The sequence below is a fragment of the Athene cunicularia genome, assembly GCF_003259725.1.
Source record: "Athene cunicularia isolate RWA chromosome 11 unlocalized genomic scaffold, athCun1 chr11_part1, whole genome shotgun sequence".
NCBI lineage: Eukaryota > Metazoa > Chordata > Aves > Strigiformes > Strigidae > Athene > Athene cunicularia.
Genome location: NW_020799113.1, coordinates 8,609,762 through 8,629,677, shown reverse-complemented (window position 1 = coordinate 8,629,677; position 19,916 = coordinate 8,609,762). Strand labels below are relative to the sequence as shown.

At 39.0% G+C, this 19,916-nt stretch overlaps 1 protein-coding gene across 1 annotated transcript in view; it reads right to left on the bottom strand.

Moving 5' to 3' along the window:
• The window catches only part of PEPD (peptidase D), a 150,429-nt gene that overhangs the window by 45,920 nt on the left and 84,593 nt on the right, over nt 1-19,916 (bottom strand). The window contains exons 11-12 of the mRNA XM_026856947.1: nt 15,333-15,401; nt 8,515-8,592 (exon numbers count right to left, since the gene is read on the bottom strand). Of these exons, the coding sequence (XP_026712748.1) occupies nt 8,515-8,592; nt 15,333-15,401 (147 nt within the window). The remainder of the gene's footprint in view (nt 1-8,514; nt 8,593-15,332; nt 15,402-19,916) is intronic.

Here is a 19,916-nt window from a genome sequence, read left to right as displayed (position 1 = left end):
CAGACAAGGCAGTTGCTAGCCTTTCCATGGACAGGTCAAGTGCACAGTAATGAAGGCAGCAACAAGTATTTCTGAAAAGGAGCCAAGCATGCTGTTTTGCCAGCAAGAACATTTTTTTCCTATTCGAAAGAAATACCTACTCTTCATGGCAGCACCTCAAGTTGAAAGTATGGTACTGCAATGTACAACTAAAATCAGAAATATTCTTGCCCTAAAGACCTAAACTGGCTCAGCCTGGATGTGGAGCAGTATTACACTCGAAGGACTCCTGAGGCCCTGGCTCTGCAAGACTGTACCTCCACCATGGGGTAACAAGTGGTTGTCTGCACAGACTCAAGAGAAGACCCAACACCGTCCCTAATGCAGGTACTGGGAATTACACTTGGTTCAGGGGGATACAAAAAGGGTGCATTGGAGACTAACTGTACCTTCCCCCTGAGTCACACATTGGTTTAAAGGCCAGGCAGACTCCCTCTAAAACTGTATTCTGACCTGTACAACTGAGTTCCTCACACCAAGAGCAAGGAGAAAGATTTTATCACTGAAATCCATTCAAGATAAGCAACAACCCTCAAGAATACTTCTATCATGCTTTATGTGTATCTGTATTAACAAAGACCACCATAAAAAGTGGATTACACTAAGTGGCATTTATAAATGATCAGTATTAAATCAACGCCTATTAAAACAATACTACTTGTTTTCTTTAAAGAGATGAACAACCTAATCAAATCAGTCCAACAGCAGCCATAGCAACCTCGCGCTCTCAGTTTTTTTCTGATTACACTGGGAATGCTAAGATAAAATTATAACAGATAAACTCATTTACAGGTGACAATCAAAAAGACATTTCACATACACAATAGGGAGCATAAAATTAAGAGGCAGACCGTAACACTTAAGGAAGGCTAAAATTTGTTACAGCAAAAACTATATTAATATTTAGCGACCTCTGCTTTGGTTAAAAGGCTTATACATTTCTGACAGTAGGCAACCTCATAGCCTGAATTAACCAGTACTAAGAGAACACATATTCAATTAGAGCAAAATTATTGTTATTTCTAGCAAATATATTTTTATACTTTTAATCAAATTCAATTTTTCTAGATTAGCATAAAATTAATATAGTCTATAGGTACAACAAAAGGAAAAATACCCACACTTGATGAAAATAGTAAATACTAATCAAGCCAGAGGAATCAAGCCAAAGAAATTATTTCAGAAATGGATAGCCAGTTGATTTTGCAATCAGCAAGTAAGTAGTAGCAACGTGCTTTGTATTATTATTAGAAACAAAACCATAACTAACAACAAGTTATTTCAAAACTGCAGACTGAAAGGTTAAAGCTAACCATAATTTTTGCATATTATTACAGCATCAAATTTCAAAATGCATTAAAAAATGCATGAGGCCAAATGAAAATACTAGTCTCACCCACATAAAATAGTTGCGCATTTACATCTGACACATTAATATCCTAGGATCTTAAAAGCAGTGCTTTCAAGAAGTAATAAATACAATATTTTGTTCCGTAGGATAAATTGTTTTAATAGGAGACAATGAAGTACTTGGGGTGGAAAAGGGAGGACTTGTTTTATCTGATGTGAAAAGGTTGGTCAGTTCCTGCTTTTTAATGCAACATTGCCCCCACCTGGTCAATTTAATTTTGGCTTATAGGTTGACAGTATCGAAAAACTCAATAAAATGCAGTGTAAATTCCAAAAAAGTTCGGAAAAAGAGTTACAACAAATTTCTATCATCTTTTGTAGGATATTTTTTTCATCTAAATTTTTTAGTTGAGTTATTGAAGGTCTCCTCAATATTTTCCTGAAACAGAGATAGTCACTCAGTACTCATAAAAAGAGCTTTTCTAATATACACTTACTCGTTCATGCAAAGAAGAGAATAGTGCATTTCCTACATATAACACTGTGCAATATTAGGATAAATATGCTGATATAGTTTCAATAGAATATGTATACTACATATGCATATTGCATGTATGTATGAAAGATAAATGCACGTTATACAGAAATGACAAATCTTTTGATTGCAGAATGCCATATATTATGCTTTTAGATCAAAGAAGTAAAATTAGCAAAGTAACTTCTATTTTACCTAACAGAGGTCTTAGCCTTCATGAATAACCATGAACAACTGAATCTGACCAGTTCTTGCAATAAGTAACTTTCTTTTGTAATTTCTTCACACATCTTAGAGTTGACCAACAACTCCAGGAAACCTGGAAACTGTCCTTCATCTCTTTTGAGTAATTAAAAAATAAAAAGGCCCGAACACTTAGCACCTTCCCTCTCTGTTACATCCAGAACAACCTTTTGCAACTCCCTGTACCTGCAATCAAGAAAAAAACCCTACGATGAACAAAGCTTCTGAAATGTCAGAAGGAGGAACACTAGAAGTTAAACAGGATCTTCTGACAGCACCAGAAGTTATATGAAAAAAAAAATAATCTATTAGGAGGTCCATATAAGTGCCAAATGGAAGGAAACAAAACCAAGTTTAACACAACTTGAGTGGAATGCACATTATACACATAAAGGCAGTGCTCCTGGAAGGCTGCTGTGCCTTTGCTCTGGCAAGTACAACACATTACCAATACCAAAACATGGGACAATCATCATCTCCTTCCAGAGAGCACTTATTTTAGTGCCCTCTGGTGTCAGTATTATACTGATGCTTTAAATTTGCATTAGGATATTAAGGAAAGCAATAAAAAGCAAAATGTTGCTCAGAGTTAAATTATTCCATTAAAGTTTTTTTGCAACACTAGACTGCTTTCCATACCCCCAACTCTATTATTTGACTAAGCAAATAACAATACCTGTTAATATACTCAAGACATATTTAAAACTTTTAACAAAGGTGCATTATGCTGAGATTGTACTCTTACGACAGGATGTGTTTGATTTTGTGACTCTAACAAAACCTCCCTGGTGCTTAAAATCTGGTACCTGAATGCAGTAAAACTATCTGCAGATAAAACTTGTTTTACTGTCATAACCAGCAGGTCATGGAAACAGTGGCGAGCTTTTACAGCAGGAACATCCTGCTCCACCAAGGATACTGTACTCTTCCCAACACTTTACTGAAATCAGTAAGCTTAAATTTAAGAGTGTTAAAAGAAACAGTCAAATATAATGAAAGACATCATCTGACAATCCAACCTACTTCCATTTAAACTTCTAAAGTGATTTTATAAATAATAGATGGTCCCACTGTGAATACAAGGTTAGCGGTGTCTCTCTGAGGTCTGCTGCGCTGCACAAGCAGTTGATACTGCATTCCTGTTATTTATCTTTCACCCAAGCCCTCTTAAATTACACCCAGGCGCTCGCTCCAGGGAGGAGTGGTACCCGCGCTAACCGCCGCTGCTGCACCAGGGCCGGTACCAAGCGCCTGTCCCCGGCGGGGCGTGGGGCCCAGACACAGCACAGCCCCGGCACCGCTGCTCAGGGCTCTCCAAGGGGGTCCTGGCCAGGCGCGGGGACCACTCATCCAGCACACCTTCGTTAGCAGTCTGACTTAGGGGGATATCTCAAAATTTTCAAAATGCTTCAGCAAAATAAACAATTATTTTCAGTATTTTGCAAAGCCAGAGCAGACCAACTAACCCCCCAAAATGTCATCAGGTGCTGGAAGGTCAGTGAACCTGACAATAAAAGTTGGTTACTAAGTACTGAATTTTCACTGAGACATATTTGTCAGGTGCCATAAAAAGACCAAGACCTGCAACTCGTGACACCTGCAGAAAACCCTCAGGTAATTGCCATATCTATTTCAGTGACATCTGGGGTCAGGCTTATTTTCTCACATTTCTATTATTTAAGGGTGAGCCTCATCATGAAGAATCAATCTTTATTTTAACATCACAGAAGCATTTTCTATTTGTCAAACGCTGCAGGAGCCCTGCTGATCAACTGCAATAAAACAATCAACTCCCGACATGTCTTCGGTGCGTGGCAATTCCAAGAACCCACAAAGGCAGGCGTGAACTGCTAGGCAGCAAATGCAAAGCAATAAACTATCATTTTCCTGAATATCTTCTCAAAATCAAAACGTAAAGTACACACTTCAGGTTCAGCACCTCTCATGATTCCTACAACAAACCACTGAACCACAAAGGTGAGAAGAGACCTTTGCCTTGCCCCAGGCCTCCTCTCCTGCAGCCTGTCTACTGTGATGGCCAGTTTTCTTCTTCCCCGACAGCCATGGTGTGGCTCTGCACTGCTGCACCAGTAGGGCAGGGGCAGAAGACAGAAAGGAGGACCCAAGGGGATTTGCTTCCTTCATTTTTAAGAAAGCAGACGCTTTCATTTTTCAGAAGGCAGATGCTGATTTGTTGAGACTAATGCTTTTTGGGGAAACACACTGGCTTTGACTGAACTTTTCACAGACGCTATTTGCCAAGGTCAAGTCATAACTTCCAGTCAAAGTCAGAGATCAATTTGAAGAGAGCTGAAACCAGAGCTTTCAGTCTCCCACGAGGGCTCTCTAATCACTGAACCAATCTCTTTTGTCAGCGCAAACAAAAGCAAAACAGTTGCAAAGGGAAAGATGGTGAGACACTTGCCTGGGACGAATGAGTAATGCAGGGGATGCCACTCAATGGACTGGAGCCCCAGGTGCTCATCTGCTCTTGATTTTTGCATAGCGAGGAGTCGGATCTCTGTTCCTTGAATTTATTTGGGTTACTTTTTCTTCTTGAGCAGAAACTTTTAATTTCATTCTACTTTCGCCCAGACTTTGAAAGACCTTTGATTGTGGAGGCTGGGAGGATAGCTCAAAAACCCATGGAAAATTTGGTTTGGCTACTTTCTGGCTCTGGTCTTGATGGAGGCCTCTCGTATACAGGGCAGGAGACTGCAAACTACAACAAAAGTACTTCTGCTTATGACTCCACTTTCCATATTACAAAATGTAGTTACAGCCTCCCTACAGAAACAGCAGGCATCTTGGCACACAAGGAGTAATGCAATACCTTGGGATAATGCAGTAAACCTCAGTCTTGGGCTCAGTTTCTATCCAAGCTGTCACAGGTTTAAGATGACAGAAGAAAATCAGTATTTGTGTGTTAGCCTGGCTGTACATCATCACTGCATGCCACGATTTGCAATACTGAGAGTAGACGATACTATTTAAAGGTAATACCAAATGGAAGGGTAGAGTGCCTAGAATTGCGACTCACCAGGGTGGTCAGCCTACCCGTTTATCTGCATGACCTTTTTGACCATGGAGACAACAGACGCTTGCTTAGTAAAAGTATTTGGTTTAGACCATATTGATCATACTATTTAAAAAATGTTCACCGCATAGATGTTATAGCACATGAATTATTTATATAAAGCACCAACTTGCTGTTATTGCAATATTTACTTTTAATATCAGTATAAGTGAACATATCTATTGAATACCTAAACTTCCCTAAAAATATTGGGTTTTATTGCAATCGTTATGTTTTGTGTTAGCTATTTTGTTTTTAATGTTTAATAGACCGAAAATAACAGTCACGCTTAGCAATACAGTCCGTATCAACAAGAAGCATCAGAAATTCTCTTAATAGTCCTTGACTTGCACTGAGATCTTTTGGCACAGAAATTGTACCTGTAAAAGTGTGGATTACGATGCAGTATCACAGATGTACTTCCATTCCAGTTTCTTACAGAAGCAATAAATCCATTTGATGTAGATTAATTTTCAAAAATGAGCATCATAAAACCCGGTTGTTCTAAACTTGCCACGGTTTTTAAAGGAGTGAAAATAACAGTCTTAAAAAAATATTTTAAAATGCAATAGCACAAGTATTTTTGTTTGTATATCCTGTTGATACCACAAAATCCTTGTAACTCATATTCTTAAAAGAGCAAACAAAGCGTGCACTTGATGTTTCAAAGCAGCAAAGCATTAGTCTTCCAAATCTATTTTTCCTAACCTTCAGGTACTTTGTTGACTTATTTTCTAACACTTACTGCACTGCACTGCTTTGTACATAAAACCCCTAAGCAGTATATTTCTGCAAAACTCTTGCATGTTAGTCATATCCACTAAATAATGTTAAGAAAAAGATAGGAAATTCTACTGAATAATTTAATAAAAATTATACCAAGTATCCAGTCTTCCAGTTCTATTACATACAAGTGTAGGAAACGTTAAATTAGATTTATACCAAAATACTGGTGGAAGCAGAAGTAACCCTTAAAACACTTCTACCTCTTTTTCACCAAAAGTAAAGCCTTTTTTTTAACTCTATGTTCAGGGCTTCCTAAGATTATCCAACAGAGGGCTCCCAGTAGCTATTAAAAAGCTTAATTGAGAGCCAAATATACAAACTCTAACACATACAAACAAATCAGCATACTGTCATTTTAATAAGCTGTTCTGTATGCACATACATCCACACCTATAGCCGATTTAGAAATTTGTAAAACCACACAGGTAGTGCCTTGTCATAACTTGTATGCTGCTGAAGTACGCTAGCTCCACATTTTTTTCCAAAACGCTATTTTTAACTGTGGGAAATGAGTGTATTTTTAAATCACCTTTACACAAATTAATTTACGTTTTCTTAGAAATTCTTTACTCTCGCTTGAGCAAAATACTAATAAAATCAGGTGGAGCGAAGTTTGACTGCTACGTGACTACCAGTCGGGGGGGCAAGGGCAGAGACTTGAAACCCAAGCGGGTGCTTGTGCACACGGAGCACTTACTTGCTAAAGCCAATCTATATCTGACAAACTTCATCTCATCAAGACAAAGATGCAACCGGACCATTTCAGCAAGAGGATATTTCAAGCTAGGTTAAACTTTTTTCTCATTGTTAAGATGATTACAAAGCAAGGTTGTAGAACAGTAGTTTTGAAATGCTTAAGCAATCTACTTGGTAGGTTATGCTTTGCTGACATTCAAATATCTAGGGCTAATAAAGCCCAAACATTTATTTAAGGTTCTGCCAATACAGCATGAAATCTGAGTTTGCAAAGAGTCTCGGTATGTGCTCTTGGGGCTTAGGAAGGATTCCAGCCATGCACGAAACTGTCCTCAGACACTAAGTAAAATGGTCCTATGTATACCCTTCACTCTGAGGTCTCTCAGTAATACTATTCCCCTCACCATTTAGAGGCCTTAATTTTAAATACAGAACATCATAATGCATTACGGAATATCTTCTCTCAGTAACATAGGCTGAGACTTCCTGTAGGCCACACACTGTTTTTGAAAATTTAATTGGATGACACAGCCAATATGGTATCACGTTGGTGTGTCTTGTCTCATCAAAAAAGCCTCACAGCACTTCATCTACTCATCACAATGTGATCATGTCATAGCTAGCCCTGCAATAAATTAGTTAGTATTTGATGGGTTCAGTAAGCTATTCACCACAGATGAATACATAAACTATTGTACAAGAAGCTTTAAAAAAAGATTTTACAGTATTAAAACCAAATTACCTATCTGTAATTCAGTAAATTCATTCTGCAACACCTGCATATGTGCCCAGAACATCAGCCAACATGGCACAGTTTTTCACTTCTGAGACTCAATTTGTTTTCCATAATAGTTTTTGAGCTTATCTATGATAATACTAATTTGCTTTCCTCCACACCTTTACGTTCAACTGAGAAAATACAGACCTGAACCCTTTTTGCACGTGTTATAAAAGAAATCTGATAGATATCCTCCACTGAATGCTGGTGATTAACTCTTCCAAAAGTAATTCTGCACTTTTATAAATGCAGGCTTTTTGACCAAAGCCTTAGGAGGTGAAGTACAAAAGCTATGTTACACACCACACAATTAGGTTTGTCTTTCAATTTATAGCAATGTACTTGGAGCTTTCATTCACCCTGCTTTTATCTGCAGTCATACTACAAAGCATGTGGACATGTAATGCAAGTAGAGAAATATTCATGGTATTTGCAACTGTATTATGGCAATGCTAAACTCCAAGCAAAATTCTTTTAGAAATTTTTGACACAATACAGAACTAGAAGCACCCTGCCCTAACCTGAACTGAGATGAGTTTGATCTCCTCACACTTTCACGCCGGGGTGTGTGGGTGTGCATACACATTTGGAAAATCTAATCCATATTGCAATTTGATGCAATTCTTTAAAGGCAGCCAACACTCTTCTTAACCCTCCATCTTATCACAGCCCAGGTTTGGAACAGAGGTTCATGAGCAAACTCAGATGCCAATTTTTGTAACTGCCCTTGTACTTACAGCCGTTTCTTAAACTAAATTGTAAGTGCTTTTGGCACAGAGTGTTTGGGAACAATCTCTCTTTTCCCTTGCAACTGGAGATGCAGGTATACAGGACCTTTGGAAGAAACCTGACTAGTCTGGCATGCAACATTACATTCTATTTTAAAGATACGGTCTTTCATCATTATACAGCCATCATTTTATTTATTAAGTCCAAGAGTACATATAATGTATATATGGAAACAGTGCTAGTGTTACAAAAATATCAAACAAACTCTAATCCTTGACTTACCACAAGTCTCCATCTTCGATAGTTTTATCATTTGGGGCTCCAGCATGACCATAGTGTAAAACAGATGAGTTTTCCCCACTGAGAGATGAAAAGAAAGTTCAGCATGATTAATGGAAGAAGAAACAACACACACAACATGAGAACATAGTAAACATGACATTGTATTTATCAGTGTATTTATATATTAAAGACAAAATTTTGCAGTCGTTAAGAACTGCCACGGGCCCTGCCCCGGCATGGGCTATCATAGTACACCCTGCGGCTTGTTCAGCAGAAATGGGTACAGAATGGTCATTTTGCTACTCTGGCTCCAAGATATGAGCTTCCTGCTGAAGGAACTCAGCACAGTTCATATAAATACTTCCCATGTCCAAAACAGTGTTAAGGAAGCAATTATGCAGGAGTAATTTTTCAACCTACACCCATTTATTTCCTTCTAGATTTTTTTTTAATTATTAAGTGATATGTTTCCCTATGTAAGGTTAAATATTCTGAGGCATAAAAACCAAACTGGAGACACATCTGGCATGATTGAAAAGCTGTAGGAGTCACTGGGACTGCAAAAATTCAGCTGTCCAGGTAAACAGTCCCAGTTCACCTCTGGCATGGCTCTGCGTGATCTCTGCTGGAGCGGGTACACTGTGTGCTGCTCGGGGAGCATTCACAGCATGCAGTGTCAGCAGCAATAACAGGCATGACAACTGCCACTCTATTTTTATATCTTATTAAAAAATCACATTACAAAGATTTTTATTCCTGAAAATCTTTCAGGCTAAATTGCTAGTTCACAGCAAGAAAACATCTTCATAGAAAGTTGGACCCTTGCTCAGCGCTTTTGAAGCTCCACGATCCATTTGGTGACCTATATTTGTGCTTGGCTTCCTCTCTTGTCTAATGATATTCCCCCCGGTCTATCAAACATCAGATAAAAGACCAGTAAAGGCCTCAAGCTTTACCTATTTTACTATTCACCTCAGATAGATGCCCCCTTTTTCTCTTCAAAAAGCTAGAAGAACTATATCATGTCCAAAAATACTCGTGTTGGGACAGGGTTACTGCAGCATCTCTCTGACCCCTCCAGCTGACTTGCCAGTCTGTATCTCACCTCTCATCAAAACTGTATTGGTCATCCTACTCAAATATGATTATTTCAAGTTGTGATGGTGGAACAGCTTCATATCTTAGGTGAAAGGAATCTGAGGCTCAATTTCAATGACTCTTTTATCTTGTGTAAATGTGCCATCTGACATACTTCTATTAGACTTCTGGTACGTGCAATTACAAAAACAGTAAACATGCACTGCATCCAAAAAAAGATTACCTTCAAGATACGTTAAGTACTTGTGACCAATTAGATATTTGGTCATTCAGATATAGTAACTCCATAAGGAATGATTATGGAGGAGAAAGAAGATGCCACCTTAAGTTTCTGAAGGGTCTCGATCTAAAGGGCTGGATCATGTTAATATTTTGAAAGCAGTAAGTTTTTATTATTAAGCATTTTTTAGCATATAAGACTCACTAGGCAATAAGGCAGCGAAGGACAGTGTTTCAGAATCATGGGAATGATTTCCTGACACAAAGTCTATTTCTTAAAATTATACACTCCAAAGGAAAAAATTAAAATCGCTAAATCAAGAGTTTAAAAACCCCACAGAATTAAGGCTGCAACAAATTTGTTTTGTGATGCTGGTCCAATGGCTTAAGCACGGTTTTACAACTGACTACCAGTTGGGTGCTTTCTACTTCCTGGATGTCTGACTTGGGAACCTATGCTGTTCTGCAGAAAACTAAAAACGGCCCCATAAAGCTTGCCCACAAGATGAATGCAGGCAGGAGCTTGATTCTGAGATGTCCTGTCTCCTGGGCACTGGTGGAATAGTTCCTTCTAGCCACAATTCCAGTTTTCCACACCAGGACACTGTCAGACTTGGTTTATTCTGTCTAAGGAAATAAAACCCCAAATCTATAATAGGGCAATGGACTGCAATCTAAAGAAAAAGGCTTTCTGTGCCAGCCGACATGTACGGCAGGAGCCATGTTTCCAGCCTCAGCTGTTTCAATTTATTTGCAGGTGACAGCAGTGGAGACTGCTCCTGCCTCTGCGCTGGACTATCAGCACGACAGGAGGAGGCACCATCACGTCCGAACTGTTTCCCAGGTGAAGGGCTGCGATTTGGGCATGCAGAGGCAGCACCGGGAAGCAACTGGATTGACCTTGGTGCTATGTATGACACTGTGAATCCTCATGCTTGGTGTATAAGGAAAACTATAAAAATAATTAAAAATCCCCACATCTGGCATGCACACAAACGCTCCACAGCCGTTTGTCAGGATTTTAGCTACAGAGAGTATTCCTTATCTCCCTCTAAAAATGGGGATAAAGCAGGAGAAGCAAACAGCACATGCATATATTTATGATCAACTTTTAAAAAATTATCATGAAGCTTAAGGGCATGACTCCATGCTAATGTATTTGCAGATAGCTTGTTTACTTATATGCTGGTACCCTCGGTGTCATATACCATACCAGCTGCATAAACAAGTCATATATTCAAATACGAGCACTGCACAAATGCTTTCAACAATACACATTGCAAATACAAAGATGGGGGATTTCTTTTGCACATTTTAATGTAAAGGTTTAGTTTACAAAATATTTCTGTAAGGTTCAGCACCAACTGTTACGGAAGATGCATGAAAAATCTGTTTTTCAGCACCGTTAGTGAAGCGTTAAGCAGCATACAATCTTTCTTGGCATTTGAGGCTCCTTATCTGTCACGCACATCTTGGCTCCGTCACGTAAATGGGATTGTACCACGGAGAGCACAGTTGGTGCTGAAGACCAGATACACACACCATATGCATTTCAGGTTTTTGGCTGTTTGAAGTGATCGGGGTGAGGAGGTCTGCACTTGGGACTAGCTCTGGGCAGGTCCCCTTGGCTGAACACAGCTATCAGCAACCGAGGCACAGCAGACCTGCTCCTGAAAGTTCTCCCAGCTGCTTTTCACCCAAAAGACATCCAGCACAGGCATCCAGGACTGGTCCCTGGCTCTGAGCAAAGCCCTGCAGCTGGGGACAAGTGAGAAATCTTGCTTCTGAAATGCATTACTGACCCAAATTAAAACACTGATGCAGACACATCTCCAAGCCTGTTCCTGACAAGATGTGCAAGTCCAGTCTTCCTCACAGGAAGCGATTTTACCACCATCCTGAGATGAAGGCAGGAAAGATGCTTTAGAAGCAATGCTACCCACAAGGCAAACGCTACAGCTATCCAGAAATTGTTCATAATGATTCAGTTAGACTTTCAAGGTGGTTTCAAAACAATTTAAACAAAACCCTCAGCCACTGGCAAACCAAATGAGCCTTCCTGTATAACCTATTTCTTTTCTTCCCAAGGAGCAATAGTTGAAAGGTCTGGCACTAGAGCGCCAAAGTTGGGGTTTAAAATGAAGTGCTGTGGGGAGGTGTGGATCACTGGCAGCTCTGTTGCTTTCCTGGAGGTCAGCACCTCTGAAAACCACCACATGTGGGGATGCTGATGTCTGCCTTCAGGCAGCCAACCTGAAAAATTCTCCAAGAGATCTGCCTGTATCTATTTTTATTCCTTCAATAATTTGCCTCTAACTGGTGCCAAAGATGTGTTTGCTACAGAAAGAATTGCGTCAAGTGGTGGAAAAGCTGCAAATTAACACCACTGAGAATGCAAACAGTGAGAAGAGATTCACATTATTAGGAAAGAAAAAAAAAGTCCCAAAATACATTTTAGATCAGAAAACACCCTGAAAACAAATGATGAGAAGAAAGAGAAAGAGTAGAAATGTCAGCAATCATTTAAGAACAGGACTCAGCTGAGCATCAAACATTACAAAAAGTGCAGCTATTGGCTCTACATTAAGAACATCTAAAGAAAAACCAACAGACCATTAACTAAAACAGCAAACTATCGTCATCATGATTTAAACAATAAGATCAATCCAGAAGGAAGGACTAGCAGCATTCTCTCCACTTTTTCATCTAAGAGATGAAATCTTAAAAAGTTGTGTTGAGAAGAAAGAAAGAAAACCAGATTCAGTAAGTATCCTAACGTTATCCCAAAAGCTTTACTTAGGGCGATCCCCAGACACAGGAAGGCACTTTATTGAACTATGTTATCCTTAATCACTGGGATCATCTGCTGAGAGCTGTCACCTGCCTGGAGGCATCTGCCAAGAAGATCTGAACCTAAGTCTAACATGCTGCAGTATCAAGTAGCAGCTGACCGTGGCTTCTCTGGTGGTCGCAGAGATACTGATGCCTCCACCTCCATCTACCTTCAGATGGAAGCTCTGCCCCTGCTTACCAGTGGGTACCATCCACTGTAGGGTCACCAGGATGCACTGTGCAGGTAACTTAACTTGTGTTTTCTCCTTTGTAAAAATGGTTACTTGGTACATAGGACACTGCAGTGAGCAATTAATTAGCATTTGAACACTACTTTGAAGTGAAGGCTTTGTAAATCAGTGCTGAATATATCCAAGTACATTTATCAAATACTACCATTCTCATTTAATTGCACTTATGTGACGTCTGTGCTTCAAACCACTGACAAGTTGACAGTGTTTGAAAGCATCGCTAACTCCAGGACTAACCTTGCTATGTGACGACCTGCAATACTAACATATTTGTGTTATTATTCTCAACTGGTAGGACAGTGAATACACGCAAGTCAATACATAAAGCATGTTTAGTCACACCAAGTATTCATTTACTATCTCCTGAAGAGCGCAACACTGGACACAGACAGCAACAAATGCATGCACTCAACATATGCCAAGTAATTTATTTCTGTACTGAGATACAGTATTGATTACTCCTGATTTCCAGCTTAGTGAGCATCTTGTCTAAAATCAGAATAACAAACTTGCTTCTTATTTAAAAGTATGATTCTCTTGTACAGAAATTATCAGGCCTGTAATGTAAAAAGGAAAGATCCTGTCAAAGTATCACAGTTTTAAGTGTCAGAAAACCAACAAAACTCAGCATGAATAGAATAAAACATAACTATTCGAAAATCCAATTGCAAAAGTTGTTTTTAATTGTAAATGTAGTTAAGTGTAATATTTACAACACATGACATTTTTGCCATTATTATGTTGAGTTCATCAAATAGAGCTACTTACACTAATTTTATTAAGACCTAGCTTGAAACTTAATATTATTAATTCTTACTACATCACTCATAGTCAGAATATAGACATTTACAAAGACCTTTGTATTCTATCTCATGTATTTTTATTTTTTTTTAATTCAGGTTTGTCTACGCTTTTAATTGTGGTGCTAGGATACAGTGCCAACTCCAAGCTACAACTGAGAGTCACAACACCGTTAGGATTTTGCATTTCAAGGGCAGTCCTTCTCCATGTATTAAATCCCCAGTGGTTCGAGGCAGCTCAAACACCACTCCCACACCCTGCTAAGTCCTTCCAGTGTGGTGGGGTGGGACACCCAGTTAGCTCCTGTCATCACCCACTTCTGAACAACCATTGGGGCTTTCCTCCTCCTGGTTTCCTGAGTCACGTAATCCAAGACATGGGTTTTTCAGTCCTGAGGAAAGTTTAGTCTGTCCCCACAGGGTTACAACAATCTGCTACACAAGCATACTGTAGACATTTCTACAGGTTTAGGAAAGCCATTGACGTTCTCTAGCACCCAAACCAGACCCTGCGGCACAGGTTCTGATTTACTATAAGTGAATGTGAAGTCTGTATGGCTGTGGAAAACCACACAGAAGCAACCTGCTTTTACCATCACAGCCTGTGACAATCCCAGAGATGGAGTCTCATTACAATGGGATGTTAATTCTCAAGTTATATGGTGATACTTAAACCAGGAAACTTTTCAGACAATTTAGATGCACAATCTGCCATAAAACTCCTCATGCTTCTACTGCAATTTTGCATATAAATTGGAAAATTGCATTTACAAATAAGCAATTGAGTAAACAGCAGAAAGAAGCGAAGATGCTAAGTGTCCTTATTACCTCCAAAGCAATATAACATTATTGTCATTAACGTAAAAATTATTTTTTCTAAGTGTATGTGACTTCAGTGCAAGGCAAATGTTTGTGAGTAGGAGCAGATCTACAACTGGAACATATAGAGCAACATCTAAGCCTCATCTAACTGTCATATATCTCTGATTAGATTAATTTCACTGACTAAAGAAGATTAATCTCTCCACAAAGCACACAGCTGTCCTTCCACATGTACCCCACACTATTCTCTTGAAATTCTGCAAACTAAAAATGTGCACTTCTACAAATGCAAGAATAACTTTTACAATACTTTCTCAAATACAATACCTTCAACACTAGCTGTTAATCAAGAGAGAACAAAAAATTTGAATTCCAAATAGATGTGCTTAATCACATCCTAACCTTTGAGGCAAGGAATTTTGAGAATGATATGAAATACTAAAGGTGTATTTCAAAAAGAGTATTTTTGAGCAAAAGAGAACAGCTCTAGAGCCCTTCTCCATAACAGTATTTAATAAAAAAGTCAATTGCAGCACAAGTGTGAGCATAAACATGATCTTGGCAGTAGCAGCAGTCACTGGGGAATCTCCTGCGTGTAACAGAATCTGCTACTGAGTTATTTCTTTAATTCACAGCTCTAGCCACCTTTCTTTGGCATTTCCAGAGGTAACAATTCAAAACTAACTCTGGTGGCATGTGCAAACACATCACGTGCCTAAAAGGAACAATTTTACAAATGCCCAGTCAGAATCTGACCATACAGACTGCAACAGTTCAGTATAAACCGTGGACTTACCTGCCACAGATGCAAGTGTAGGAAGTGTGGCGCATGCCACCTCGAGCATAGCAGTAGTGCTGGAACAGGCTGCAAAGAATGAGAGGTGGTAATTAATAATATATTCAAAACCACCACAAGACAGGGAGAAAAGCAAGTCTTGCTTGAGTACAGCTGTGTTGGTGCAAATCCCGCTCTCCCCTGACAAGGCTCTCTGCCCATTTCTGCTCCGACGAGCACGCAGGCTCACCCACACGCACAGCTCAGCAGTCCTAAGGAGCATCACACAATTTCCACAAAGCTCATTAAGCAACTCTGCAGCAGAGAAGATGGGCTCGAGTGCAGCTCAGTAACTTCAAATGGCAAACTGCTTTCCTTAACAACTCAACATAGAAATGGAAATTATCACTGGCAAAAGGTAGTTCATTTAACAACAGCATGGACAGGATGGTAACAGTTAAATGCTGAAACTGGCCAAACTGTCTGAGGTGGAGTTGAGAAAATTCCTTGCTGCATTTCAGGTATGCAATCATGTCCCTGATTCTTACTGCCAACTCTGCTGTATGGCGTGTAGATTCAGCAAAAGTGAGTCCAACCAATACTTCAGGTGGAAGGAGCTTGCCAGACAGGCCAAAGCTCTTTTTCAAAGTAATTTCAGCAGCAGCTCTCTCATTTTTACCACCTCACTGATACCCTCTGCTGAAAGCTGAACTAAATATCCCTATGTGTTTGTGAAGCCTGAAGTGCATCTGACCATGCTGTACACCCTTCCTTCCAGACACGCCAGCAGAGCTCTCCCATTACATCAAGCCAGGCCCCTTCTGCTAGCATCGCAGTCCATGCTGGAATTTTCTTTTCTGTAGCACAACAGACACAAGAAAAAATACCAGACTATTCAATTTCAGACTGTGGTACCTAATGCCTCTATGGTCTTCCCCTTATCAAACACAGAAAAAAATTAACAGAGACTCAATTCTAATAGCAAGAAAACAACCTATAAAGAACATCACAACGTTGTTTGCTTCTGTGTGTGTGAGGGACGGGGAAGGGAGAGCAGCCCCATGCTCTCCAACAGTACTCTTCGTGCACTGCCATCCTGCTGGAGGAGCTGTTTGGCCTTAAAAGTCTTAAAACATTTTCATCTTCACTGTCAAAGTCCCCTTCACATAAGGGCAGATGTGCCCAAAGCACAATTAATATAGGATTAGCTGCTTTAAGAGCTAAGCACATATCATGGATCCTTTTATTCTTTTTGAAATATGCTCTAATTACAATCCAATTCCCTTTAATACTGAATGAATTTCAAACACTCATTTGTTGTAATACTGAAATCATTTCATTAACACAGAGTGATAATGGTGCTATTCATACAGATGTTGTGATTTTGTCCTTCTGCAGCAACGATCCACAGATCACAATTCAAATTCTTTGAAGGATATTAAAAACATTACATGCTTTGAAATCAAACCCGGATTTTAAAATTACACAAAATGACAGTATTTAAAAAGAAACAGAACAAAACATACAAATTAATCACACAAGGAAAAAGAAAAGCCTACATTTAGAGACTTTGTAGGGAGACCCAGTTTACAAGGTGTCTTTTCTGCTAAAAATGCTGTGGTTTTACAAGGCAGAAACAGTAATTTTGTACTGCCCCAGAAACCAGTAATGGCAAAGAGTAGGTCAAATGACAGAGAAGCTAAAGAAAAACTGTGACATGGTGAGAGCACAGCAGAGATATCACTAAATTGAGCTTATAAGATTTATCACCTAAACTGCCATTTATCACCTAAACTGACATTTTTTTCACCAAACGGATATTTCATAGGGAAGCAAAGTTACAGATCTGCGCTTCTCTTGCATGCTTGCAGGCAAGGTTTACTCTGCAAGACACGACACTACGCACAAACATTTTGCACAATAACATATTATACTGTTATATATGTATAGCTACATTTTAGGAAGCAACTTTTAGCGTATTTTATAAACCCTTCACCTTAAATGATTGAATAAACTATCTTCTCTAGACAGCAACTTTCAGTAACCTTCTAAAGAGCTTTAAAAATGAAATAATGAAGGTTGTAAACATCCCTCCATCATCAGTGATGCAGGGATAGCAGGGTTTATCTTTCCATAGGACCACTGATCACATATTCATGGTTGCAGTTTATATGAAACTGCGCAGCCAAGTAACAGTATTCACCTTTTGCAGTACTCCCCCATCAGCAGTAAAAAGTGGTAAATAAATTAAGACATGCTTCATATAATCCAGCTGTTGCCTGAACTTTGTTTCTGTTTTCTAAAAAAGGAAGGTGACTGTTTCATCAAACATTATGGACTTTCTTTTAAAAGTAAGAAGTAGTTGCTTATGTGACTGAGTTTAAGATAGCACAGCTTTGCCAAGTAATGAGTTTTCTGCTAATAAAACCATTCACATCACTTCTTTGAATTTATTTTTTCGGGCTATGACTCATTAGAAACATGCTCATGCAGTTGGAAAAAAAATCCATTTCTATCAGAGACAGACAACATCCTTGTATAACATGTCTTAGACAAGTGAAGGACTGCATATCCCTTTAATGGCAATTGCTGGCTTTTCAAGCTGAAAAACATATAGATAGAATTAGAGAAGCTGCCAGTACTGTGTAGTTAAAATCCTGTTTCCACTGAAGTTAATGCAGACTCTGCCACTAGACTTCTTCACAACAGGATTTCACTGTCTACACACTGCAAGAATCTTTATCCAAAAGTGCAATACAAAAGTATAAAGTCTGAAATAGTTGGATGGAATATAATTTAATCTGGCACTCCACATACATTGCAAATATTGCATCTTGAACTTTGCCTGGTCTTTCTGATTGGAGGACACGTGTGTTTAGGCAGCTTTACAGTGGTGCTGGACGCTTTGCTGTGAGCTGTGAATGCCACCACCACAGATACAAAACTTAAGTACCTCTTCCTCTTCTTTCAGGGGTTTCGAAGCCTCCTGTCATGTTTGATGCAATAGCTCCCTGGAGGGTGCATGTATCACTTACCATGCATGTACTGCCTTGGTGGTGTATATGGATCAGCCATTGGTGCATTTGCATGTCAGATGTTACCTTTTAAATGCATGCAGCTTTGTTTGAGCTGGCATGAGTTTTGCATTGCTTTTGAAAAGGGTTTTTTTTCTGTTTTGATGTAGAAGTACATCCTGGGTTTCGTGCTTTTTCCTTTTGCCAAAATCATCAGCTTCTTTTAACTGACTGACAATACGTGGAGATTGAAGGCAGCCTGAAAAATCTCAATGTTTTTTCAATTAACTTAAAAAAGAGCAAGTATTAGGTGCTATCAACTCAAATAAACCTGACATGAGTGCACCTGCCCCCACCCTTGCAGATTTGCTGAGGCAGAAGAGCGTTAACCCCACTGTTCGCCGAGTCTTGACTACCTTACTGACTATACCGACCTGAGAGAGAAGAAAACTCCATTTTCAGAAATAATGGATTCTTCATCATAAGAAACAACAGAAAAAGTAAGTATATACTTGCTATTTTTGAGATCTTACAGAATGCTGCATACATCCAAACAAAACTCCAGAATGCTTAAAAAGCCTCAACTTCAAAACAGCCTAAAAAGCCATTGAAGTAAAACCTGCTATGGATGGTCTTTCTGACAAATTATAAGAACCACTCTGACAATGATGCTTATGTCTTATGATCATCTTTGGTCCAGTTTCAACTGCTGTCTAATGCACACTGACAGTTACAACCAGATCTGTGCTATGAATGTAAATTGAATCAAATGAAGTAGTTTAATGTCATTTTCCTAACTTAAGTGGACTTTTGGAATAAAGACACGTAAAGCAAGAGGGATAGAAGCTATCTGTAATGACTTCCCTCACACATTTTGCTTATTTTCAGATCCTCCTCATCACTAGAATACAACATATCCATACACACTCAGCAGAGCATGATTTTTATCTCCCAGAAGTAGTAAACAAGGAAACTCTAGTTTGAATTCTTGTCATCAGCTTTTCTTGAGTTATAACAAATGCTTATAAGAAAACCACATTTTGTATTTCTCAACTATTTACTCCCCAAACAAAGACACTTCTAGATCAAAAACCTTCAATTTCTAAATAAAAATCCAATTGTATTTTGGCCTATATCTTACAAGGCAGATAAAAACTGTAATTACAGAAAATGCAGTAAGTGTGGAGAAAAGAAAGATAGAGAGGGAACAAAAAGTGGAAAGAATATCTGATTAAAAAAACCTATTAAAACATTATGCCAATCCCACATCCTTAGTAACTACAGTGAAGCACTGCAGAACGAGGCATGCACATCGCTTTGGGATGCTGGAAAAATTACTCATTCCAAGGTTTCCAATGAAGGAGGGTCAAAATAACCCTGTTCACTATTCCCAGGTACTGCAGCCACAACAAGATAATCTGCTGGATACTGATAGTTCAGGAACCAGATTTTTAGACTGTGTATCAGAAAGATCTGATGTCAAAAACACAACTTGCCCTATGAATCACACAATGTATGGAACAGTCAAGGACACTCATGGGTCAATATCTCATTAAGGTCTTTATATTGACAATATATTTCTATTTAAAGA